Here is a 27,210-nt window from a genome sequence, read left to right on the forward strand (position 1 = left end):
GTTACAAAGTAAATAAAAGGTAAAACAATCTAATAACTTAACAAGCTAAGTTAATTCAAAACAAATGTTTATCTCACCATATGCTTTAGCAGTCTTTCTGGCTGAAATCCTTTTAGTCAGGATCTCTCCCCCAGTTCAGTGTTAATTTCCTTGTCCTTCAGGTGGTGTTGATGCCATGAGTAGTGATGAAAGGAGAAAGATTTTTGGGCCTCTGCTCTCCTGTTTTATAGCTCTTTTTTCCTTTGAAAATTATCTCCAGCTGAGGTTCAGGAGACAACCAGTCTGTGGAGAGGGAACATCTAGCTGTTCATTGCCAAGATGTAAATTTCTCACTCTCCCCCTTTTTCCTTCCAAAGAATGACCACTTAACCAGGTAATAGTCTATTTGATTTCATTGACACCTGGCTGAGGCATCAGTGTGCCTTTTTGTTTCTGAGAAACTGGTTTCTGGCTGTTTCCCCAGCTTTAGAATATATCTTAGTAACATCCTACAGTAGAATCTTATAATTTTACATACAATGTTGCCACACACATTTTGCCAGGACAATAATGATCAGCAAATTGAATTTTCTAATAATACCTCACAAAGCATACTTTATACAAAATCCATTATAGTTTTGTAAAAAGGGTGAGGATAGGGCGGTTCAGACTGTCACAATATATCCACATATGTTGGCCCTTTTGGGTATGTGATCACACTGGGAGTTCATGTGCAGTTGTTAATGACCCCAAGTTCTTTTCAATACAGCTAAATGCAAGGTCATACATATAAGAGAATGTTGATCAGACTTACAGCAAGAGGGATTGCACCCTAGAAAGTAGTGACACTGAAAAGTATGTTTAACTGTGCCCAGCTTATCAAGTGTTCTGCATCAGTGATTATTCTTGTATCGTGTATCAGCCTTTCCAGTATTTTGCCCATGATCAGGGTCTGGCTACTGGCCTATAATTACAGGGCTCATCCTGTTTTCCCTTTATAAATATTGGCACAACCTTGACTTCTTCTAATTTAATAAAAATTAACGTTATTGGTCTGGAGCACTCATCAGCCAACTCACTTAAAATTCTTGAGTACAGATAATTCACACTTACTAACTTTTAAAAATGTTTAGTTACACCACTGGAAAATAGAATCTACTAAAGATCATATTAAAGAGGGCATTTCATCATATATATGGATATGTCATCAGCTTTGTTCTGAATACCGAACAGAAATATTTACTATACACTTCTCTTTTAGATAACAGCTTTCAAAACTACTTAGCAGAAAACAATAGCTCTTACCCTAGGACTGTCAAATCAGCTTATAAAGGTAGGAGAAACTGAAGGAGACTACTGAGGAGGGATTTTTCAAGTCCACCTTTATAGAGATATGGGGATTGCCTTGCATGATCTAGACCAGTGGTCTGTGTATAGTCAGGTGTCCAGTTTCCAACTGTATTCAGAGGCCAGTACAAGAAATGTCACAGTAGAAAAATCTGTCCATGGGAGGAAGTTTCTTCCGAACTCCTGTCAGTGGTTGAGTTGCACCCTGAGGCATGAGGTTTTTTGTGTGTTTGTTTTTTATAGCCTTTATAAATGTTCATCCTTTGTAATGTAACCGTAGAAGTTCTAATTGTTATATATCCAATCTCTTTTGAAGGGTGCAAAGCTCTTGTCCTCTATCGTGTAGAAGTGAGTTGCACAGGCTAATTTTGCATTGTGTTTAAAAGTAAAAAAAATATTTTTAATCTGTTTTTAAATTTGCCCTTAATGTCATTGAGTGACTCCTTGTTCCATTATGTATCAGTAAATAAAGGCCTGCGTCTGTCTTTTCTCTATACTCTCTATAGAGAGTATAGAGAAAATTTTTCTTTATACTGTCAGTTCCCTCTTATTTGTTTCCTTTAAACAGTTCACATCTTCCTTTCTCTTCATGTGACTGATTTTTTTTGTGTGCCTTTGATGGTTGTTGCTTTTCTTTAAACTCTTCTGTTTCTGCAACATCTCTTGAAAACTGAATGTATTCAAACAATAGATTCATATGAATATTAGACTACATGTCTGAGGCTGAAGGGAGTTAATTTGTCTAAGCAGCATGGTGAGTGGATTAGGCACTAGCAGACAGGAGATCAGGGCCTAACGTCAGCTCTGCCACAGGCTTCTTGTGTGTGATCTTAGTCTAGTTAGTTACTTATGTTTCATACTCCATCTGTAGATGGGTCATTGATACATACCCATGTCAGAGAGGTGGTGAGAGGCCTAACTTAAATGTTTGTGAAGTTGTAAGAAATGAAAGAGTTCAGAATAGGACTTGTGAATCCTGACTCCCAGCCGTGTGCTCATTCCCTGTACTGTGTGTGTGCAGTGCCTAGCACAATGAGACCCTATTCTGGCCTGGCCTGTAGGCGCTACCATAATAAATGTGATTTCGAGAAATAAATAATCCAAGGGGCTGCTTATGTAAATAAGAGGAAACTTCCTACCAGACTCTTACTGAAGTCTTTGAGTAGCTTGGTGTTAAAAAAAAAAAAAAAAAAAAACACACAAAAACCAAACCAAAAAAACTCACCCCAGATGGATCAGCTAGTCTGGATTTAAAGCACCAAATTTGGGTGAGAAGGTTTTGTGTGTGGCATGGAGGGGGTTTAGGATGTCCCAAGTAGGAGCCCCAGTTAGCTCTGCAGTGAATACATAACCATACAGAAAATACTGTGGGTGTGTAGGAGGTTGCATTTATTATGAGCTCACTAGCAAAATTCAGTGATAGACGTATCTGTGTATTTTTACTCTTGCTTCTGTATGGCTCCTTACCATGGGGAAAGGGAATGGGCTTTTCACAATTGCCTAAGAGACTTAGGAGCACAAGTCCCAATGAAAGTCAGTGGTGCTGATGCTCCTAAATCATGTGGGAAAATCCTACCTGGGGGCTTTAAACAAACTTTCAAAAATGTGTGGATTAAAAAAATCCCTCCTGTCATTTACTGTGTTCCATAATACATGGTCACAAGATGAAAATGACAAATGTTCTCTTAAATTAGTGCTTTTTCCATTATACTTTCTCTCTGATTATCATGAAGTCAGGGTGAATAGAGCGAAGTCTGGCATACACATTTCTGTAGTAATTCTACGTATTAAATTTTTTTATGCTGTAATATAATTATCAACCACCCTTCTCCCTTCCTCTTGTCCCATTCTCAAATAAACAAAACATTGCGAGTTAACAACAAAACAAGCTCTACCAGCAGAATTTTGAGGCTCTAGTGCTTTCTTTAGCTTATTTGATAGTATGTCTGTACTGCTATCTTCACTTTCTTCTGTTGTACTGATTTCTCTCTGACTTTGACTTTTTCTTGACCCTTTCCCCATGGACTGAAAAGGAAAAGGTATAGTAATATTGCATTGTGCATGTACTTTGCATGAATGGCTTGTCTCCTGCTTTACAGTGCTGTTTTGAATGCTGAAAGGCCAGGTTACCATATATTGCAGTTCAGGGTCTGTGAGCTGGGCAGTAAAGGAGGCGGCTCTCTTTTGCTGGCTATTGCAGCTTACTGCCTACTGTATTAGCAATCTTATTTTTGAGGGTCTGACTCTTTTTTGTTGTTTGTTGTTTTTTTCATGGCTCTGTCCTCCAAGAACAGTAGAAGTGAAGACAAGCATATGTGCTGTTTGTGGCTCTTCAGTGCAGGCCACCTTTGGCTACTTTTCCAGGAGCCAGGCAAAACAGAGTACTTCTACGAGGTCTAGGCCTGACTCCCCCTGCAAGCAGATAGTGATGAAATTTTATCGGCCAAACTGGTTCCTCCTTCTGTCATGGGATAGCAGCTCCATAAGCCCTTTGCTTGTGGGGGGTTTGGTGTTTCTTCCCCTGTGAACAGTTCTTCAAGTGCTTGCTCATGTCGATTCCATTCTAGGCGTGCATGCGCCCACATGAGCAGGCAGGCAGAGATTTTTGCCTTAGCAGTATCTGTAGGGTCAGCTGTGGTGTCCTCTTGAGTGCCACGCTCACGCGTTGCTGCTGGCCCTACTCCCTCTCAGTTCCTTTTTACTGCCCATGGTGGTGAGTTGGAGCGACTTTCCCTTATCTCGCAATGGCTAGTGGTGGTTCTACTTTGGTCTTTGAGCCTTAAGGCCTTGTAAATAGTTTGTTTACAGTAGTTAATTAGTAAGACACAATCTAGACTGGGTAGTCAGGGTGCTGGTTCACATCCGATCATCCTTAGATTGGTGGTTGAGCCCCGAATCGGTGTTGGAGAGAGTTCCTTTCGTGGCTCAATCACTGGTGCTAACCCTGGTTTCTGATGCCTTGGTCTGGCGAGCCCACCTGGGTGAGCTCAGCACACAGGGTCGCTGGACAATCTGTCCCTCCACATAAACATCAGGGAGCTCAAAGCAGTTTGCCTGGCCTGACAGGCTTTCCTGCCTCACTTGAAGAGCAAGGTGGTGCAGGACCTGGTAGACAATACCACAGCAATGTATTATATCAACAGGTAGTCAGCCCTTTGCCATGAAGCTCTCCACCTTTTGGGACTTCTGTGTGCGGCATGCCATCCATCTGGTAGCTGTGCATCTGTCTGGGGCCAGGAATGTATTGTATTAGATCGCCTCAGCAGGACCTTCTTGACTCACTACGAGTGGTTGCTCCACCAGGGGGTGGTCAATGTGTTCTTCCAGAGGTGGGGGACTCCCGAGGTGGACCTGTTCGCATCAGAACAGGAAATGCCACATGTTCTGTTCGTTCTGGGGATTGGGCAGGGGCTCCCTGTTGGGCGGCTTTCTGCTCCCATGGTCGGGGCTCTGATATACACCTTCCCACTGTTGCAGCTAATCCACAAGATCCTCATGAAGATCAAACAGGACAAGGCAAAGGTGATTCTGATAGCCCCAGCGTGGCCTTGGCAGCACTGCTTTGGCACGCTGACAGACCTTTCCATAACTGCCCTGCTGCAGTTAACTTTCTGGCCAGACCTGCTGTCCCAGAACCATGGCAGTCTTCTGCATCCGAACCTGGTGGTGCTGCATTTGACAGCATGGCTTCTGCATGGCTAAATGCGTAAGAACAGGAATGCTCAGCCTGGGTCTTGTTGGGTAGCAGAAGGCCCTCCACCAGAGCAACCTACTTGGCCAAGTGGAAGCAGTTCACATGCTGGGCCTTGGTCTGGGGTATGCTGGCTGAGTCCAGGGTGGCCTGCAGCGAGGCCTGCTATCTTCTGCATCTCAGGCTCCAAGGGTTGTCCTTGTCATTGATCAAAGTCCACTTGGCCACTATTTTGGTCTTCCACCCTCCACTCCAGGGCAGGTTGGTCTTTGCTCATCATGTGATGGTCCAGTTTTAGAAAGGTCTGGAGCATCTGTACCCACACGTTAGAGATCCTGTCCCTCACTGGACCTGAATCTCGTGCTGTCACGGCTCATAGGTCCTCTCTTCAAGCCTCTAGCTTCCTGCTCCCTTCTCCTTCTCTCCTGGAAAGTCTTTCCTGATTTCAATAACATCCACTCATAGGGTCTCTGAGATCAGGGTGCTTACTTCAGAGCCACACTATACGGTGTTCCACAAGGATGTGGTCCAGCTGCGGCTGCATCCAACTTCCCTGTCCAAGGTAGTTTCACAATTTCATACGGACCAAGACACACATTTACTGGTCTTTACGAAGCCTCATAAATGGGAAGAGGGGAGTAAATTGCACGCCTTGGACGTCAGGAGGGTGCTTGCACTGTGGGGCTAAAAATAATATTCAGATGTAATTCAGCATAGTTCTAAATTAATGGTGTAAAGCTAGCTAATAAGGCAAGATATTTTATAGCTAGATTGGTAAAGAGCTACTTGTGGAAAACTTCAGTTGGTGATGCATTGTTGAATGATACAGTTGAAAATACCATGCTAATATTACTTACAAAATTGGTTTGTTAAAGGGGCAATCCAGTGTGTGTAAAATTCAGAATGAACAGGATTGGTAATAAAAATAAGTTCTTTTATAGACTCAGACTTTAACGTCAGAAGAGACTATCATGATCATCTAGTCTGACCTGCTGCATCAGTTTCTCTTGTTAGTGAGAAAACACAGCCTCCATATAGTAAAGGTTTTTTTGGTTAACTTTTTGGGAGGCTATAATAATCTCAAAAAAGACATGAGACAACTTATAAAACAAGTTTAAAAAAAAATTACGGAGGCTGCAATTTTCCTCCTAACTGGCAGGTTGTAAGTAAAATTAAAGTAGGAAGGAACTGATTGTATTTTGAGCTGATAGGAAGAGAACAACTTTCATCTTTCAGATTTCAACTTCAGGAGGAATTGTACTTCAGTTTGAACATGTGGCGAATGTTTTCAGATAAATATATTGTTTCAGGTTGGGATTTATTAACTTCCTTGTTAAATGGTGTCCAGAAATTTCAGGTAAAGAAAGCTGTCAGATCTCCTCACTAGAATCCTCCTGTCTGGTAAGAGAGCAGTCTGTGCTGGGAAGGATGCCATTGCTCAAGGAGGCAGGACACAAGTTCCTTTATTTTCACTTCTTCCCCCACCTGTTAGTAAAAAGTAAAAGCAGTTTATTAAAAAAAAATCAGCTCCAACAGCAACCTCAAAATAATAATTTAAAGGATATTAAATATTTGCCTGTATTTCAAAAAATCATCAAAATTGTTTTTCTACTGATGTAGTTTAAAAAAACAAACCCAAATACTGTGTTCTTATTAAAGTAGTCTACTAAGTCAAGCAAATACAAAGTTGTTTTTTTCCTTCTCTTTTCTGGCTTAGACCCTGCTTTTAAATTCTTGTACGTGTGCTTAACTTTTAAGCATGTGAGCAGTACAAGTGAAGCATGTGCATAAGTATTTGCAGGACTGAGGCCTTCATTTTAATGGTTATACCTTTTATTTTATCATTCTTACTATATTACTTCTTGTTTAGATCCAAACCAGGCTCTTCGGCTTTGTCTGGGCAGCACTGCTGTTGGGGCCCAGTATGGGGCTATCTCGGCTCTCAGTATCAACAATGACTGTTCAAGACTACTGTGTGGCTTTGCAAAAGGACAGGTAATTGACATTTAATAGAAGTAAAAATGTTGGGGAATAGGAATAAGACGGTTAGGAAATGGTGGTTGTTTGAAGGATAACAGTTTCTCATAGTGCAGCATGCTTGTCTACCAACATCTCTTCCTAGGGAGCTAGCTGATTTGGGTTTAAGCCTTTCCTGTTTGATCTGAGTGTTCGCTAGGAATTATTGGGGAAAGATTCAGATGTGAGCTACTCAAATCAATCCTAGCTCTCAAAATAATTCAGGATTAAGTGGAGTATATAATTGGATTCGCTTAACATCGTTTCGCTTAAAGTCGCATTTTTCAGGAACATAACTACAACGTTAAGTGAGGAGTTCCTGTAGGTCCAAAGTGTGTCAAACTTTGGGGAAAGAGGGCTCTGATTTAGTGTTGCAGTGGATCCATCTCTAGTCCTAAAGAAAGGAAGCCCTGGACAAATATTATGTATAGTTATAAAATCAAAATTCCAAGGAGATAAAATGTTGTATGCTATGTTGTAGCCATGTCGTTCCCAGGATATTGGAGAGAGAAGATGGGTGAAGTAATATCTTTTATTAGACCAACTTTTGTTGGTGAGAGAGACGAGATAGCTCATCGCTCTCACCAACAGAAGTTGGTCCAATAAAGAGATTGTCACCCACCTTGTGTCTCAAGGAGTTAAAATATTATTCTGATATGAAACTTAAGATCAAGAATCTCTGCAACCTTTTTTATAACCTACATGTGCATGTCTTTTCTTTGTTTATCTTCATCTCCTTTTGCTCCGTTTTCCACCAGATACCTTTCACTCTTCTTTCATAGCAATGAAAAATATCTGCCTCCTGTAATAGTGTCCTTACTCTGTCATCTTATTTTCTTCATTTAATTTCATCATTATTCTCTCCTTGGGTTGTGAGAGGGAGAGGAAGGGAGGAAGCAGGGTGATAGATATTAACTGGGGGTGTTGTAAAGTAAATACATTCCTTGAGTATTTGTTCCTGTACACACTGAGATGCCTGCTTTTCAAGCCAGTTTCAGTAAGTAAAAATTGGAGATGAGTTTCTTCCATGCTAGGAAGATGCTTGAACACTTTTTTTCCCCACAAAGTCATGTTATAGTGAGTTTTTGTATAATACCCTGAAGTGGGGAAACTTGAACATTGCCTCCTATGTGCCCCTCTCATCTTTCTGATCTAGAAGGCTTGTGCAAAACTGAGGGTAACAATATGGAACTAAGCCTTTTGTTGATCTCAGCACACAAATCACCCAAGCTTTTAGTATTTTTAAACTTACTTGCAAATACACTTTATTTTTATAATAACTTTTAAAAGTACATAAAAGTGATGTTCAGAATTTTAGCCTTCTAGATGTTAGAACTCTTAGATGTATTAATGATGAAGTTCTGTAGCGACATTATAGCTAGAGTGACAGAGAAATCTAGTTAGTTACCTGAGCTTTACCTATTTCAGACCATGATTTCAGTTGCTCAGGCTCCATAACACTTTTTGATCTTTTCATGCTGAAATTTTCTCAATCTGATCACTACTGGAAAATTAGATTTTTTTTTTTTTAAATTTTTTTGGTAAAGTTTGAGTAAAAACTGTTCAATTAGAGAACAAGGGGAAAATGTCTGTTTTAAAAAAACACCATTTAAAAAAAATTGTCACAATAGCTAAAGATAGAAAATTGAAACGTAGCAGGGAGGTAGTTAGCAAAGGTATGCAATACCTTTTGAGAGATTGATGGAAACTGGTTTTAATTAGGCTGTTATGAATCTACAAAAATAGCACTTTGCATCTCAGTTGGTGTTCAGTTTTAAATGTTTAACTTTTTTTTATGTACAGTCAGAGGAGGTAAGCTTATGGGACATGCACATTGGAGCATTGCTGCATCCTTGTGATATTCTAGGATATGCATGGGATTCCATAGGGTGCCTTTTTGTTTGTGCTGCTGGAAACTTTGTGCACCCAATGCATAAAGGTTTCAATGAGTCAGTGAGACAAGTCTGAGGAGAACTCTCGCTTTAAGTGTGGAAAAGCCAATGCTCTGACCCTCTAGCTAAACAGGTTCAGGTCATGGAATCTCTAAAAGAACAATAAAATTTACATTAAGACCATGTAGTAAAGCACTCAGAAGTTGGGGTACATGGAAGTTTTATTGGCGTATACTCAACCTTAATTCTTCCCTCCTTTACAAAGCAGTCTTTAATTACCTGTAGCCAGCCCAAGACTGTGGAACATGATCCCACAGAATCTAAACCTCACCACACTTCTTTGACTTTACCTTCCAAATAAAATACAACACACCATGCAGAAATAAAATTTAAAGTAACATGCAGTTTCCTTGAGTGGACAGAGATGAGATTGGGGGGGGAGGGAAAAGGTCAGATGCTAACATGTCACTTGCAGTGCTGGAGAGTGATCAGATATCCTGGTGATGGGCATGGTATAAGAATCTGAAGAGAATAGAATGACTTATGGTCAACAGGTCTGACCTGTCCAGAGTAGGGATCAGTAGTAGATGTTACACAGAGATCTCTAATGTTGTAGAAGAAATTGTGTGGACTGTTGCACTATTTGAAAAATGGTATATTGTAGGTAATTAAAGAGTGTATTATAATGGTCCATTCATTTAATATCATATAAGGTGATGAGAGGTAGGTTTTGCTGGAAATTGAGAGCTTCTGTAGATTAGTTTTATTTTATTTTTTTCAGGCTGCACATGGACAAGCAAGATAGTGTGCATCAAATCAAATTTAGAAACAAGTCATCAGATGAAAATCTAAGATTGGAAATTTCTTGGGAACTGAGAAACTTGTTAAATTATTGATGCCCAGGGAGTCATGGAGAATAACTTGTTTCAGTTTGCACACCTGATGATGAAAACTTGTACTGAAGAAAATTATCTTTGTTTGCAGATTACCATGTGGGATCTGGCTAGTGGGAAACTTTTAAGATCGATAACAGATGCTCATCCCCCAGGAACAGCAATTTTACATATCAAGGTAATAAGCATTCAATAGTCTTATTATATAGTTTCCTATTAATCTCAGTAGTAATAGACTATCTGAGATGTACCTGCACCAAGACAAAGTGGCTTTACAAAGGAGATTACCTTTTAAAGCATTTTGAGATCTACTGATGAAAAGCATTATATAAGAGCTAATACCATTTTATTTAGAGCTCTGTAAAATTGATGCAGATATTCTTTTTTTCTTTGAGTTATTTTGAAGATGAAAAGCAGAAATTAAAGTGACATCTACTCCATTGTTAAGATTGCAGCTGAGTTTCTCTTAAAACTTTGCCCCATTCCCTCCAAAATCTTTAGATAAGGGTCTAGTAGTCTCATAATTGATAGGTTAGATCTGGGACTGAGGTAGAATTTCCTCCCAAATTTGAAGTGATGCATCCTAATGGGACTCAAAAAGTTCTTTGGTTTGTTTTGCAACTGACTGAGAGAGAAACTTTGGTTTATCGGATTCATCTTGTAAGAACACCAGATTAGCTGACTAAATTGTAGAAGTTAAAGCTTTAGTTAGCAAAGCAAGGTAAGTATGTTACTGACGTGCCCTCACTTCTGCCGCGGCCTCCTTGGTGGTGCACATGAAGAGCAAGAACTAAAGCTCAAGAAGTGCGCGCAAGAAGCTAAAGGAGCCTTTTTTGGAAGGCAGTGCTGTTGGGGCTCTGTCCTGATTGTTCCCTGCTGACAAACAAAGGGTTCTAAGTCTGGAGTCTGTTTCCCCAGATGAGCCACCACCCTACCCCCAGGTGCTTAAAAGTAGGAAACTCAGAATAGGGAGCAAGCCAAGAGGAAGCATCTTCAGTGAGATCTGCAAGGATAAGACCAGTGTTCCCTTCAGTCCCAGACTCTATGAAACCTGGAATTCCCATTTCCACACTCTTCCTTTGGGAAAAGATCAGGTATTCTCCTTCAAGTAATAGCCCTATGGGTGTTCCATTTCAGGTATTGATGCTCCCACATGCCTTTGGAGATTTTTGGTAGCAGTTCCTGTTTTGTTCTGCATGTGCGCTGTAGCTCTCCTCGTGCCCCAACTGGGGGTTTATAGAGGTTGCAGTGAACAAACTACCCTCAGTTTCTTCTCAACCACCTATGTCCTGAGATGGAACATTTCAGTGGTGCCAAGTAATATAGCTAGTTATCTGTTTCTTCTTAGTTTCCTAATCTTTAGTTAAACTAGTCTATTAGGACTAGGTAATCAGTTTTTATTTAAATAGTTATAGTTTTAGTTTTGAGCTGTTTCTAGATGCTCTTAGGTTCCCTCCCCTTCCCTGAAGGAGCTTTTCCCCCCTTGGGGTATGCCCAAATCCCCAGGATTTAAGTGTTGCCTCGCTTGCTGGGAGTCAATCTGAGTTATTGATGGCCATTTGCACCATCTTTGCTGCTTGATGAATACTTTGTGTAGCAGCCAAGTGCAAGATTTGCTCAAGATTCAAAAGTTATTCCAGGAAAAACAGAGCTAAAGCTTCATCTCCTTATGATGGAAATTTCCCTCCAACCCTGAACCAGGGCTGGATAACATTCTTCAAGTGACCACAGCTCCCCATCAGCATCCAAGTAAGAATCTAGCAGTATCATTTGTTCCCATGTGAAGGACAATCAGTGGATTCTTTCTGCTCCATTAGGATTTTTTTCAGCTTTGGGTCCACATACTGTATCTTAGCTCCTGGCAGACAGCACACCTTTCTGTTTTCTGGATCAGCTCTAGTAACAGGCCTGTCTGCCCTTCTTAGTAGGGAGTCACCAATCACGTAGACCTAGCTCTTCCTGGTGTTGGTGTGATTCTCTGGCCTTCCTCCTGTTCTTTCTGGCTGCAAGTCCCCTGGTCTTTTGTTCTCCCTTGCAGTCTTCTGCAGGTCATTCTGTATCCTCTTGGGGCTCTGAACTCTGGCTATCTCCATTGTCTCTTCCTCTCTTCTTGTAAGACTAGCCACTCTTCTCTTCTTCCTTGTCCTACCTTCTGTTACTGCCTGCTGTGCCCCTTCTTCATTTTCCAACTCAGCAAACCTGTTCCTGAGCTCTATTTCTCCTTCAGTCTCTGATCTTTTTCCTCTGTCTGGTTCTCATAGTCATGCTTCCACTGGCCACTTTCCTCACCCAGCAGTCTACACTCACAGTTCTTTAGTGCACCTTGCATCTGAGAGTCTTGCCTTTCCTCCATCATTTGCTTGAATCCTCTTCGAAATTCAACTATAGTTTCCACCTGCATCTCCAAACCTTGGATCTTCTCTTCCATGTGCTCTACCAGGGGGCACTTCATACAAACTAAGTTCTTGTCGGTACCCATTCCAGGATAATATACATCCTGTAGCTTCCACACCTGGTCATTTTCATTGTCTCTTCCATCCCTTGTGTTACTACCACTGCTCCTTCTGTATCTGTCATTGCCTAAGCTTCTGTCAAGAAAAGAACAAAATAACCAAACCAAAACCAGAACACCACATCTCTCCTCCCCCAAACTCCACTCAGAAACTCCCACTAATGTCCCCTGTTTTCATCTGTATGCCACTGGCTAGCTCCTTCACTGCCTTTATATGCCCCCTAAACAGGGAAATCCTGCCCCCTAATCAGGGTTCCACTTCTCTCACAGCACACTGCCCCCATCAGTCTCTGCAAACTGAAAAAAGAAAAAACACACAAAAACTCACTCATTGCCCATAAGGAACAGGGGCTTGCCTACTTGCTTCTCCCCCAACAGAACTCCCACTCAAACTCTGTCCCAAGATCCTCAACTTTATCTCTGTGACAAAGCTCTTTCCTTCCATTTCTTAGTCACATTAAAATAATGACTACTAATATATTTGATGCTGACATGTAATCTTACCATGCTTGATCAGAGACAACAGAATCTAGCTGGTCTGCAACATCCACTGATATTTAGACCTCTCTCCAAAGACTGGTAACATAGGACTAAAAAAAACACACACAAAAACCCAAAACAAAACTACAAAGGGATGTTTCCTCCATCTGGAACCTAGACATACTGAAACTTTAGTGTTTTCTCTCTCAATGTTTTTCCTGGGAGAAGGGAATCAGAGGGTAGGTGCTTAATCACCTTCCAATACCCATATTGGGGTTTTCCAATCATCCTGGACTGGAATCAATTTTAGGTGGCGAGAAGAAGTACTGTCAGTTTCCCAGAACACCCCTTTTGTTACCAGAATGGGGCACCATTGGGGAGTCCTTAACCTCCCCTACAGGTTGAAAATTAGGTAGATAACGAATCACTTTTCAGACATCAGGTTGGGGCAAAAGCACTATCAATTACCCCCACATCTTTGGCACCAGAGTAGAAGGCCGATGTGCTATCATTGGGTTTGGCAGCCCCACACTATGAAGCCATTTTTGTCGACATAAAGGGTTCTTAAAATTGATTTCTGTACTCCTCCCTGACAAGGGGATTAGCGCTGAACTCAACCCTGCTGGGTTGAATTTGGGGTAGTGTGGACGCAATTCAACGGTATTGGCCTCCGGGAGCTATCCCAGAGTGCTCCATTGTGACTGCTCTGGACAGCACTCTCAACTCAGATGCACTGGCCAGGTAGACAGGAAAAGCCCCGCGAACTTTTGAATTTCATTTCCTGTTTAGCCAGCGTAGCAAGCTGATCAGCACAGGTGACAATGCAGAACTCATCAGCACAGGTGACCATGGAGTCCCAGAATCGCAAAAGAGCTCCAGCATGGACCGAATGGGAGGTACTGCATCTGATTGCTGTATGGGGAGACTAATCTGTCCTATCCAAACTCCATTCCAAAAGATGAAATGCCAGAATATTTGAAAAAATCACCAAGGGCATGAAGGACCGAGGTTATAACGGACCCGCATCAGTGCTGCATGAAGCCTACCAGAGAGGCAAACGGCTGCTCCGGGTCGGTGCCCCAGACATGCCGCTTCTATGATGAGCTGCATGCCATTCTAGGGGGTGCCCGTACAACTACTCCACCCCTGTGCTTCCCTCCTCCCCCACCCCTCCTGGGCTACCTTCGCAGTTATTCCCCCATTTCTGTGATGAATTAATAAAGAATGCATGAATTTGAAACAATGACTTTATTGCCTCTGCAAGTGGAGATCAAAGGGGGCAGGGGAGGGCAGTTGGCTTACAGGGAAGTAGAGTGAACCAAGGGGGCGGGTTTTCATTAAGGAGAAAGAAACAGAACTTTCACACCGTAGCCTGGCCAGTTATGAAACTGGTTTTCAAAGCTTCTCTGATGCACAGTGTGCCCTGCTGTGCTCTTCTAACTGCCCTGGTATCTGGCTGCGCGTAATCAGCAGCCGGGTGATTTGCCTCAACCTCCCACCCTGCCATAAATGTCTCCCCCTTACTTTCACAGATATTGTGGAGCACACAGCAAGCAGTAATAACGATGGGAATATTGGTTTTGCTGAGGTCTGAGTCAGTAAACTGCGCCAACGAGCTTTTAAACATCCAAAGGCACATTCTACCACCATTATGCAGTTGCTCAGCCTATAGTTGAACTGCTCCTTACTACTGTCCAGGCTTCATGACCCATGGGAGCAAGGGTTAGGCTGGGGTAGGTGTGACTGCGCGGTTCTGCCAGCTGGGAGAGCAGCCTGAGGCAGAAGCCTCCAGCTGGCATGATATTCCAGGCAGGACTGAATCTCCATTAGACAAAACTTAAAGAAGAGAATGACCTGGAGTCATTCCCATTTTTGTCCAGGCGCCCTTGACCGACCTCACCGAGGCCGGCCAGGAGCACCCATGGGACGATGACGACGGCTAGCAGTCGTATTGTACCGTCTGCTATCCGCAAGGCAAGGGGATGCTGCTGTGTAGTACTGCAGTACCACGTCTGCCAGCAGCACCAGGAGACATATGGTGACAGTGAGTTGAGCGGGCTCCATGCTTGCCGTGGTATGTCATCTGCATGGGTAACCCAGGAAAAAAGGCGAGAAACGATTTTTGCCATTGCTTTCACTGAGGGATGGGGGCCTGACGACATACCCAGAACCACCCTCAACAATGCCTTTGCCCCATCAGGCATTGGGAGCTCAACCCAGAATTCCAATGGGCGGCGGAGATTGCAGGTACTGTGGGATAGCTACCACAGTGCTACACTCCGAAAGTCAATGCTAGCCTTGGTACTGTGGATGCACACCGTCGACTTAATCTGCTTAGTGGGGATACTCACAATCGACTGTATCAAATCAATTTTCTAAAAAATCAACTTTATTAAATTGACCTTATTTTGTAGTGTAGACATACCCTAAGATTCTCTTTCTCACTGTGCCCAGCAGAGGAAAGTAAAGATGTGAAGGACTGATAAGAAAGCTGAGCTGTTTGCTAAACAAATCCAGTTTGTGCCAAATGATTGTGGCTGTGTACTGAATTTTTGACAAGCATTTTGATGGAAGTGAAAAGTCAATTTGCTGTCTAAGAAATTCCTTCTTTACCAGTTCTCACCAAACAGATTTAAATAAATTTGGGGTTCTGATCACTCAAATATGCACCTCAGATGTTCTACCACAGTCATCACTGTAGCCCTTTGTAATTGTTGTGTTGAAATGTTCCCAATTAATACTAAATTAAGGATAAGGATGCAATAAAACCCAACTTAGTTTTCAGAGTCAAGTCTCTAGATTGATTACAGAAAACTTATTTAGTAGAGGACCACTAGGTGACACTTTGAGCACCTGGCATTGGTCACTGTCGGAAGACAGGATACTGGGCTAGATGGATCATTGGTCTGACCCACTATGGCCATTCTTATGAGTGATAAACCCAAACTTTATTCAAAAGAAAAATTAGTTAATTAAACAAACAGTAGTTGATCAGTCCACTGACAACAGAAAGAGGTACAGTCTTATAGTCCTGAAACCTAATGGTACTCTTTTGATATTAATTGGAACTCTCTCCAATTTTAACAAAACTACTCCTGTTATAATTCATTAGAACACTAATTAAGATCAAACCTTCCCATTACCGTATTCACATTTTTGCCACTTCCACATTGGTTCTTTACATTACACATTATTTAAATGTATCCCTCCCATAAGATGAATGTAGATAGGATTATAAGAAAACATTCACAATTCTTAAAAACACTCATCCAAAAAAACTTGCTAAAACCAGTTATAACCACCATAGCTGCAACATAACCTTCCGTGTTTGCTCATCCTGCTACTTGAGATTCATTAAAGGGTTTTATTTAGCCTGTTGCTATGCATCAGGAAACTCTCCTGAACCTAGGATTTGACCTTAGTCCTTACTCTCCGATGAAGCCTCTCTTTGAACCTGTGGCCACATCTTTGACTTTACACCTAGCCATCAAGAAAGCCATCTTCATGGACATCGCCTGTGCTTGGAGAGTTGACAAGTTAGGGGCTTTAATGACTGGACCCCCCACAACCTCCATACACACACTCTCCTGCATTCTTTAAAGACAAAGTATCCTTCTGACCACAGCCCTGGTTCTTACCAAAGGTCACCTTGGATTTTCATATTAATCAGACTATTCATATTCCAGTTTTTCCACCCTAACCCTGATCAGTGTAAAGAGGATACAGTATAGACCCGTTTACGCACAAATCTGCTTAATGGACAGTAGTGCCATGCCTCCCAGTGCTACCTATTTAACATGCAAGACTCGTTAGCAGGTTCCTGTACCGCGTGTTATGTAGCGCTACAGATTTGCTCACTAACTCTCTGACATAGAAATCAACAGGAAGTGCAGAGCAGAAACGTGTTGTCCGTCTTTGCTGCCGACGGGGGGGGGAAGGGCAGCAAGGATCCTCCAAGTGCTGCTGTGGCAAAGGACCATCCTTAAAGTGCTGCTGTGGCAGCGCTGAGCTGCTGATGGGGGTGGGGGTGGGGAGCAGGGGCAGACATCTCTAAGAATTCCATTTACTGTACAAGGTAAACAATCTCTCCTTCTGCCTAACTTTCCTTATCTCACAGCAAAGAGGAATGCCATCTTGGGGAATCTTCTCCTTCCATTCTTTGTCATCGCTCTGTCCCCAAGAAAAGGCCACATTTCCTCCCTGAGGGATTTTTCCCTCCTGATAATCCTGAGCGAGGGGAGAGGGAGGTGAGGTGAGGCGAAGAGTTGCCAGTTTTGCTCAATTGTGAAAGAAGCTGCAATATAATTATTATAGATTAAGCAGAGTGGGGCGGGTGCCATCTCATCCATTCAGAGGTGAAGATTGTTTAATGTATATAGCAGTATTTGCAGTGCAAGCTGGTGCACAGAGCCCCTCTCCTCCTCCGTTTCCACTCCTTTAGCCTTAGCGCAGCTTGCCTGAAAAGATTTGGGGCCCAATTCTCCACTCTGTTGCATAAGATAAAACCAGAACACGTTTTTCAGCAGATATTGCAAGTTGTATCCCTTGTCCTCCATGGCTGGTTCCTCTCTAGGGAAGGCCCGCAAAGGAGACAAGCTTGAAAACTGGGAAGACAGGGTTCTCCAGACACGCTTGAAATAGTACCTGAAAGAGTGGTAAGAGCAATTGGAAAATCAGCTTGAAAAAGTATAGGATTAAACCAAAGGGAAGATAGTCTCTTCTCTCCCAGGCTAAAGCAGATTTCACCCTCCCCTTCACTCATTTAAGAAAATCAAGTGGGGAAGAATAGCAAGGCGCCTGATAAAGGGAGGAGACTTCCTTAACTTTCTGACTCTCCAAAGACTACGAGACACAGTGGTGTTGGAAGATCCATTACGCCGTCTGGCACTCTCTTTGCTCACACCTGAGAACGGTCTTCTGTCCAGGGCAAAAAGAAATATTACAATTTTGACTGAGACATGATACTTGAAACCAGGTTATCTCTTGTGATTTACAGTCCTGGGCAATGGCCAACTTAGTATTTTCTCTGTCTTAAAATATTTAAATTTACAACTTTATCACCATGGGGATTAAATTAACCTGGGACCCCTCTATTGTTTATAATAAAATGGTGGCACACAGATTCACTTTGTGTATTTACTGATGGGATTTATTTTCCTCATTTCGTGCGAAATGTAATATCAGCCATGTCATGCTAACTCACAGCTTTGGATCTTTTTATATTATTCCACTTACAACTTTAAAGACAATTAAACTGTATATAGGTAGTTCCAAAAGAAAATACATATGTCCTGAAGGGTGGTGTTTTATGAAGGCAAAGCTCAGTTGGACTCTTCCATCACAGTTCTCATCAAGACTTCTTTGTGATAACAGAGCATAGGATAAAGCTAGAACACTTTAACCATATTTCCTTCTTTCCCCCTCAGGTGTTCATCTTACACTGAGTTGGTCCTATGAAATTGTGGTCTTTTCTCTTTAAATAAATCTTTATTTGTGGTAATGTAGAAAGTTTGATTTCTGCAGTAAATATGTGTGTAGGGGGAAATCTTGGTTACTTGCTTTGGACCTGATTGAATTATTTATTCATTCATATATTGCTTAACATTATAAAACTGTGGGATAAATAAGAGAGCTTAGAGCTTGTGGTCTCCTTTTGATTACTAAATCTATTTAGGAAGAGTTAGCTTCACAATTAGTGCCATTACAGTAGTGACACTTGCAGTAGCACAGTATTTGACTTTACCATGGTATTTTTATACTTGGAATAAAAATACTGCAAATGCCATAATAAATTCTAATACTATAACTGCTAAATGTTTGTATTTTATGGCAAATAACTTTGTGTTCAGACTGCAAGTTAAAGATCTCACTGTAGGGTTTTTTCCAGTATGAATATGTAAACACAAAAAATAATGTGCTAAATGTGGCTTTTCTGTTTCATTAACAGTATTAACATACTTGCCACTCTTTTAAAAAAAATCTCAGCCGTGGGGTTTTTCTGCTGAAAGCTTTGACTTTTTTAGATTTAAAATTGAGACAGAAAAGGTATAATCTAATTCTCTGTTCAGTTTACAGATGACCCAACACTTGCAATTTGCAACGACAGTGGAGGCTCCGTGTTTGAGTTGTCATTTAAGTAAGAGAATAACTAAGTTTTGTGGGAAAGTGACAGTAGAGAGAAGTCTTAATTTTATAAATCAAAGTTTTTAGAGCTAAAAAAGCCTTTGAACCAATAGGGTATCTTCCAAATGGTGAGAAACTCATAGATCAGGACCTTAATAAAATAATAGCACAAAGTTTTATTTCAAACCCTACAACAGAAGTAGCATGGAATCTTTTCTGCCTAGATCATTAAGCAATGTATCTCTTTGACTAAAGACCTCCCTACCCACAACACAGGTGTGTGTGGAAGACCACATTTGGGGATCACAGGGAGAGAGTATTTATCCTAATGTAGCACAGTTCAACAGGTTCCTCCCTACCTTGGACAATATGTTGGATCTAAGATTTGGCCTTACAATTGCAGTAAAATACGCCTTTTGATTAAAGTTGGATACATTTGGATGGGCGTGATATGGGAACTAGAGCAGACAGTTGACTGCAGCTGTGGGGGAAATACCATTCCCTTAGGGACTCCTGGCAGCTGCCCCAAAGTTGCCCCCCTCCCCCCCGCAGTGCAACTCTTAATCTTCAGACCTAGTTCTCCTAACTTTTTCATTGGCAGTAGCTGCAAGGTAGTTCTCAGCAGCTTTCTTCCTTTGTGTATAACTTGTGTAGTAGTGGACCTCACAGCAGCTGTGGGCAGAGACAGAAGTATGGGATTAGGGCCTGACAAGTTACCATGGGGTGGGGTAGTGGTAGCTTCTGGTAACGGGCCAGGAGCTGCTAAAATGCTTTTTAAAGCAGAATCCCAATGACTCATCCTGTCTCTATCTCCAATACTCCTTGAAATGCCATAAAAGCAGTATCCCTAACTCTTACCAGGCATTGTGAAAAGATTTTTTTTTTTTAAAGTAATCATCTAAATTTACCTAATTTCGTAGTGTAGACCAGCCCTGAGATTGTTTTGGATTTTTTTTTTTTTAAGTCTTGGGCAGGCCCATTCTTGGCACTGGCCAGGTATTCATCAAGTTGATTGCTTTGTTTTCAGGAGAGTTATGGGTGTGAGAACGTGTGAGTCTCGATGTCTGTTCAGTGGTTCCAAGGGAGAAGTTTGCTGTATTGAGCCCTTGCATGCAAAGACTGAATTGAGAGATCATCCTATCACCCAGTACTCACTACTAGCAATGGCTTCCCTAACTAAGGTATTCTGCCTCTCACATAATCTATCTGTGCTAAATTAAAATGAAAGATATTGAAAAATATTCTAAAATATAGACTTACATTATTTTTGTAACTTTTTTTTTTCTTTTTTTTGGGCTAAAGATTCTAGTCATTGGCTTGAAACCATCTTTGAAGGTGTGGATGACTTTTCCCTATGGTCGTGTGAGTAAGAACAAATAGCTTCCTTTTGATTAAGGTTACAGACCACTCTTAAATCTTTGTGCCATAAACTCCATATGAGGGCATTATGGCAGAGGAGACTATGGACCTGATTCATACCAGGACAGGGACTGAGAGAGGAGGCAGCGTTTCTGAGGGCTGCCCTAAATTCTGCCTCAGATGCAATGTCTTCTATTGGCGGCTCCTGCAGGCAGGGATAGCGGAGGTATAGGAATTCCTCAGTCATGCCTCCCTGAGGTAGTGGCTCCCATGGCATGGGACATAAAGCTGATTATGACCTGTAGGTGACACCATAAGGGGGAAGAACTCTAATAAGTCTTCTTTAAAATCAGTTTAATGAGACAACAGGCAATGAAATATCTTAATCATAACCCTATGGTTATTACAAGGTGTCACTATCGGGCAGAGTTAGTGCCCTGATTGTGCATTTTCATACCTTAACATGTTTGGATCTCAATCATGTAATTCTTAGTTTTGGAATAAATACAACTTGCCTGTAACATACTTTACCATAAATTACTATGTACTCTCCATCTTAACTCCTTTTTTTACGTAATTTTTACTAGTAATTTGTACACAGTTCATGAGAATGCCATGCTTCTCTGGACAATGTTGCAGAGAAATTACAATCTTTTTGATGCCAAAAGTTTGCTTTTCCTGACTTTCTAAATGGATTCTCAAGTGCTGGAGCAGAGACCACTGGTATCAAGAGTTCCATCTGACACGTTCTTATATCACAATGAAGTCAGAGTGAGTGTCAACCTAATTCTGTGTACACAGTATTATAAAGAGGCTGTTCTGTCTCTCTGTTTAGATGGATCCCTCTAGTGTCCCATTGTTGGCGTGGCATTTTGTTGCTGTACAGAACTCTGTGAATCCCATGCTTGCTTTCTGTCGAGGAGATGTTGTTCATTTTCTTTTGGTAAGTCTGAATTGCTTGTTACCTATTGTTTTCTAGATAATCCCCTCTAGAATGGAAATTTAATTTACTCTGGATCAATGATGATGTAATCCTACATGTGAATCACTGCAGTTCACTTTTGAATTGGGAAAGATGTGTTCTGTGTTTTTTTTTTTTTTGTGGCTTGGGAACACTGAGACAGTGCCATTGTATAAATGTACCCCAACTCCAAGATGGCTAGATCAAGTGTTTTTGTAGTTTAACATAACAAAGTTGAAAAATGTTCTCTCTAGATACATGCTGAACCTTCTTCCTCAGTTTAGCAATTTTTATTGAGTTGTCCTGATTTGGGGCCCTGTCCAATCTCAATGAAGTTAGTAGGAGCTGGATTGGTTCTTAAGGTATGACTACATTGCATTGTAAACCTGGGCTTAGACTCATGTTTGAGCCCAAACCCTCCTACCATCCACACACAAATATTTCTGACTTGAATCACTAAGCCCTCAGGATCTGAGTTGTAGGTCCTGCCAAGGTGGTGGGACTTGGGCCAAGTCCTGTCTTTTTGCTGTGTGGACACAGCTGTAACCTGGGCTCCCAGACTCGTATCTGGAGAGTCTGCCAATGCTCTCTCACAATGTCCTGGGCCAGTATTTATTGGTTCTCTATCACTTAAGTACCCACTGGATACCCAGAAACTGGAAGCATCCATTTGTTCCAGTGCTGACTGTTGAGCTTAGAACACATTTAACCAGTTCCTGTGTTAGTTACGGCCAGCAACAAGGAAGTAGTTCAGCACTAAGCCCTACACCAAGTGTGCTGCTAGCTGACCATGGGAATGCAGCCAGATTCTGGTTAATCGCTGGTGCAAGGAAAACAAGACATTCAACATCATCAAGAGTACCAGAAATGATCATGTCTTACCAGGAAATTGCAGAGAAGCTTGCGATGTTGGTGGTCCACCAGACAGCTGATCAGTTCAGAGTGTGAATCAAGCAACTCAAGACTGATAACCGCCAAGTCAGGGATGACAACTGCATCTCTGGGAACTCCCTGTCTACCTGCCTCTTTGAGGAATTCAGCCAGGTGCTGGGAACTGTGCCAAGCACTGAGTACACAGTGGTACATTATACGCTAAGTGGAGATGGCACCTTTATGATCCCTGATCCACAGGTGCCACCAGATCAAGCTCAGGAAGTGACTTTTTTTGCACATGCCTGTCCCCGAGGAGCCTTTGTGGCTGGAGCAGCTACAGCATGTCCTGGGTCCATACTCTGACGAAATGTTTGAGGATGCGCTGGAGGAGCAGCAGGCAGTGGAACCAGAAGAAGAGGCAGAAGTGACACTGGAACTTGGTAAGTTTCTGCCTCCAGGTTTGTTAGTATATATGCATGGGATGGATTTCTGGCTTATGACCCAATGAAGTGATTATTACAAGCCAGGTGTTGCAGCATGTATCCACTAAGGAGACAATGCACACCAATGCCACGGCCTAACCCACAGTCACCCCCACAACATGGAATTCAAAATGGATCCTGGGAAGTGAAAACAAAAGTTAAACAAGGAGTTATGATGGAATTTTTACTAGATACTCGTAGGTTACAAACTTGTGTTGGGGCGTTAAAATTAAGGGCCTTATATTGCCTTCCCTGAAAGTATGCCCCACTGTACAATTTGGCCACACCAGACCATCCTGAACTGCCAGTTCAAATTGTAAACTGTAGAGTGTGTGTGTGTGTGTGTGTGTATAGTGAAATTTTTATATATATATTTTTTTGTCTGGTGAAAAAAATTTCCCTGGAACCTAACACCCCTCTCCCACCCATTTACATTAATTCTTATGGGGAAATTTGATTCACTTAACATTGTTTCACTTAATCACATTTTTCAGGAACATAATTACAATGTTAAGCGAGGAGTTACTTTAGTCACATTTCAGAGCAGGGCATACTTCTTAGGGCCTCCTCTATAGGCCACTAGCCCCCTCCATTTATAGATTTGTATATGATACACATGAAAAGCTTTTTAGCAGACACGTCTGGCTTGCCCCTGGTAGCCTGGAACAAAAGATCCCTTTGCTATGTCTTCCAGAAAGTGGACTGCCTAAACAGATTCTAAAGCCATAGGTAGCAAACCACAGCAAGTGTCCCTCTGCCTGCAACCATAAGGGGCCAGTGGTATGGAAATATTATAAATTGATTTTGTAAATTGGACTTTACGATAATGTCTGATGGCTTTCTGCTCTGCACAGCTCTCAAATATCTGAAGGGCATCTGTGAACCTTTTTTCCTCCAGAATATAACACAACTAATGATTCAGACAATCTCAGATTATATCTTTTAGATTCCACAACCACTTTTGCTACAGAGGAAGTCGCATTTTTTTGGACATACTCAGATAATTTATTCTTTCATTTGTCTTGGCAGGCCCTTCCGCCTCTGCGGGGCATCCACAGTCAATCAGGCGTCTTGCATTGTGTATACTCATACAGCGTCAAGGAGGAGGCTGATAATTAATGGCGACTCTGGAACCAATGGGAGAAGGAGGCAGGCCAGGTTGAAGGACAGAGAGACTGCAGAGCATGAGGAGAGATTGGCAGCATAGTTCCTGGACTGTGAGCTGTGCTTGAGCACAGCAGTCAGAGCTGTTTGAGGAGGAGCTTGTGCTCAAGACAGCAGGAGTGCAGGCTTCAGTTCCACCTGCACCTCCCACTCCAGCTCCTTGCCCTGAGTCCTCACCACACTATGTTCTGCAGCCCACTTTGGACGGTTCTGTAGTTGGGTGGTCTGTGTCGCAAGGAATAAACACTTGCTGGAATGGGCAAATGTTCCCTGTTCATTCCTCCACTCCAGTGCAGCGATGGCAAGTGTGTGCAAAACACATCAACAGGGTCAAAAAGAACAAATTCTGCCTTTGTTGGTGGCTGGCCTGGCTGTCATGTTTTATTAAATGCATGTGTAAAAACAGTGTCTTGTTTGCACAGAGGTGTGGTGTCGTGAGGACTGTTTATTACCTTTACTAAAACTCAGGGGTTCTCAAACTGGGGGTTGGGACCCCTCAGGGGGTCGTGAGGTTATTACTTGGGGGGTCATGAGCTGTCAACCTCCACCCAACCCCGCATTGCCACCAGCATTTATAACGGTGTTAAATATATAAAAGTGTTTTTAATTTATAAGGGGCGGGTTGCACTCAGAGGTTTGCTATGTGAAAGGGGTCATCAATAAAAAAGTTTGAGAACCACTGCTAAAACTGAACTACATAAATAGCAATCCGTAATCGGTGGGTTGAAGTATATGCCCGTTTTACAAAATAAAGATAAAAGCTTATAAAATGTAATATATTCTGTCATACACATGAGCTTAAATTCTTCATAAAAACCATCACCACTGGTAGAAAGTGTGAAGGGGGACCCAGCCAGTCCCTCAGGTAGTACTCAATCACTGTATGCTTATATCAATAATATGAACATTCATACATCTGTTGGGGCCATGCAAACCATAATATGGGCACAGAAAGCATCCCCGATTTCCATTGCACATGTGGATCTTGCTCCAGTTATGACAAGTGCTCTTTCTGACTGTGTACTAGTTCAATAACAGTAGTGCCGTGAGTCCACTCCTGACAAAATGGCTCACCTTTTTCCTCAGAGACATTGTGCATGCACAGCAGGCCACAGTAATGTGAATGGTATTAGTAACATTGGCATCCAAACGGTTCTATGAACGATGCCCACTGGATTTCAGTATGCCAAACATACATTAGGCCACCATTCTGCATCTGCTAAGGGTGTAATTAAATCTACTTTTGCTAGGACCTCTGCCATCAGGGTATGGTTTCATAAGCCAGAGCAAAAAAGGGGATATGGGGTCCCCTAGAACAACAGTGGGGACAGTGACTCCATTTATAACAATGTCATTTGGTGGGATTAGTGTCGCCACTTGTCTATGAAGGTAATGTCTTGATCTGCAGGAAACGCTGGCATGATGCACTTTACCAATACAATCCATGCTGTTGTCTGTGAATCTGCCTCTGTGGTCAACCAGCAACTGCAGGATGATGGAGTAGTACTGTTTGCAGTTTATGCATTCATGTGCTCCTTGAGGAGGGCAAACTATGGGCACATGAGTCCCATTAATGACTTGGGATCAGTTTGAAAAGCCCATTCTCTCAAAACTGGCAGTTATTTCAGAAAGATTGTGATGCACCTAAACGTGGTGGACGTAAACAAACCTCTTCCCCCACAGTTGACTTGCCAACACCAAACTGGTTAGCCATAGAACTGTAGCATTTGGGGTAATGAGCTTCCTGATGACTATTGCAACCCACTTCTGAACTGAAGTGGCTTCTCTTCTGTGTTTGTCCTGAAGCTGGAAGGTCTAGCAAGTTGATCACAAACCACTAGGAATGCTTGCTTCTCCATGTGAAAGTTCTGGTTATCTCAGGTCCGCATGATGATGAGATCCTACCAGTCAGTGCTTGTGGCCCTGCTGTAGAAGCACCTGTCTATATATGAGGAATCTGGAGCTATAGCAAGAGTTATGAACATCATCAGCAGGTTAGAGTCTGCCATGTCCATCTCCTTCTTTTGAGAGGTGCTTTCGATGGGTCAGAAAACGCTGCCGAAATGTTCACCAGTGTCTCAGGAATGTTTTGCCTATTTCCTGAAATAGGAGTGAAAGCACAAGCTGGGCAAGCTCTTCCAATGGCAGTTCATCCATGTTGCTGACTCCAGTTGCTGGGAGTATGAATATGGCTTAGCTGCACGTGTGGGCAAGTTGAGAATTTCCAGTCAAGTTGCTGCAGGATGTTGCTGTATCAGTTAGCCCACAAAGGAAAGTTGGATTGCCATGGCCAAATTTTGGCCAGAGCCCAGATTTGGACACTTTTCATATATTTTAACAGGAATTAAACAAAGTTCCTTTAAAAATACAAAGGACATAAACTAACACTTTATGAAGTGAGACCCTGAAAAATCAGAGACTTCTAATGAGAAAAGGAATTTATGCCCCATTTTAAGGCCATTTTAGAAAGCCACCTCAGTGATGATGCTGTTAACACATGCACCTAGAACACTGATACTGGAGAAAACTTGCAGACCCTGGAACTGGGCTTCCTTCCTCAGTGGAAGAAAACTTGTTTTCTCAAGGCATGTTTTGGGTTCCAGAAAGCACTAAGTTTGAGTGTTTGTCTTGTCTAATTCCATCAGGTGAAGAGAGATGACTCAGGTGCAATACATGTTACTAAGCAAAAGCAACTTCATCTGCACTATGACCTCATCAATTTTACTGTAAGTATTGATTCAGTAATGTTTTTCTTTCTGCTCAGATGGAAATAGCCTGCTGTGTTTTTAAATGCATGTCAACATCACTCAGCTTCAGGGTGCTGTAATTTCACTCTACAAACTTATTCTAACAAACATAGCTCTCTCTTTTTGTACATGCAAATTGACTATTTGGATTTGGAATTTACAAACTGAAATTTAATTTATTTTCTGTAGCTTTTTCATAGAATCCCATGTTTTAAAAATGGTTAAATAGTGGCTATGTGGTGAAGAAAATAGGCTGTCCAAATCTGTAAAGTGTGAAAACTAAAGAACTCGCATCCTTGGGGAATAAAGTGTGTGAATGAAGCCTTTTTAAGCGTGGGGCCAAATTTTACTGGCCGGATTCTAAATCCTTATAAACAGATACTAGGTAATGGCTCTGAAGAAGTCGGGAAGCTCTAGCATATTGGTTTCCGTTATACATATATTTTGTTAATGTACCATCTTCCTGTTTGATGTTTTTAACACAAAAATGTACATACAAACCCTAAAAACACTTTAAAAAGAGCACCAAGGATATAACAATGAAATACAGAAATGCCATGTTTGTTGGCAGTTTTAAATCTCCAATCTAGCAAGTGAAATTTCTTGAAAAATAGATGCACTCTGAAAACAAACAGAAAAGCCTTTTCAGTTTGGGAGTATGGCCTAATGGATAAATTTTAATAGGAATTGG

The 27,210-nt window shown here is 41.8% G+C and overlaps 1 protein-coding gene across 2 annotated transcripts in view; it reads left to right on the forward strand.

Annotated features, from left to right (window-relative positions):
* VPS8 (VPS8 subunit of CORVET complex) overlaps positions 1-27,210 on the forward strand; it is a 253,480-nt gene that overhangs the window by 24,403 nt on the left and 201,867 nt on the right. For both annotated transcript variants that reach the window (XM_039488831.1, XM_039488832.1), the window contains exons 7-13: positions 6,888-7,012; positions 9,910-9,996; positions 18,879-18,946; positions 19,961-20,114; positions 20,236-20,295; positions 21,128-21,235; positions 26,418-26,498. In XM_039488831.1, coding sequence (XP_039344765.1) covers positions 6,888-7,012; positions 9,910-9,996; positions 18,879-18,946; positions 19,961-20,114; positions 20,236-20,295; positions 21,128-21,235; positions 26,418-26,498 — 683 coding nt within the window. The remainder of the gene's footprint in view (positions 1-6,887; positions 7,013-9,909; positions 9,997-18,878; positions 18,947-19,960; positions 20,115-20,235; positions 20,296-21,127; positions 21,236-26,417; positions 26,499-27,210) is intronic.

Source organism: Mauremys reevesii, linkage group 9 (assembly GCF_016161935.1).
Source record: "Mauremys reevesii isolate NIE-2019 linkage group 9, ASM1616193v1, whole genome shotgun sequence".
In the NCBI taxonomy this organism is placed as follows: domain Eukaryota; kingdom Metazoa; phylum Chordata; order Testudines; family Geoemydidae; genus Mauremys; species Mauremys reevesii.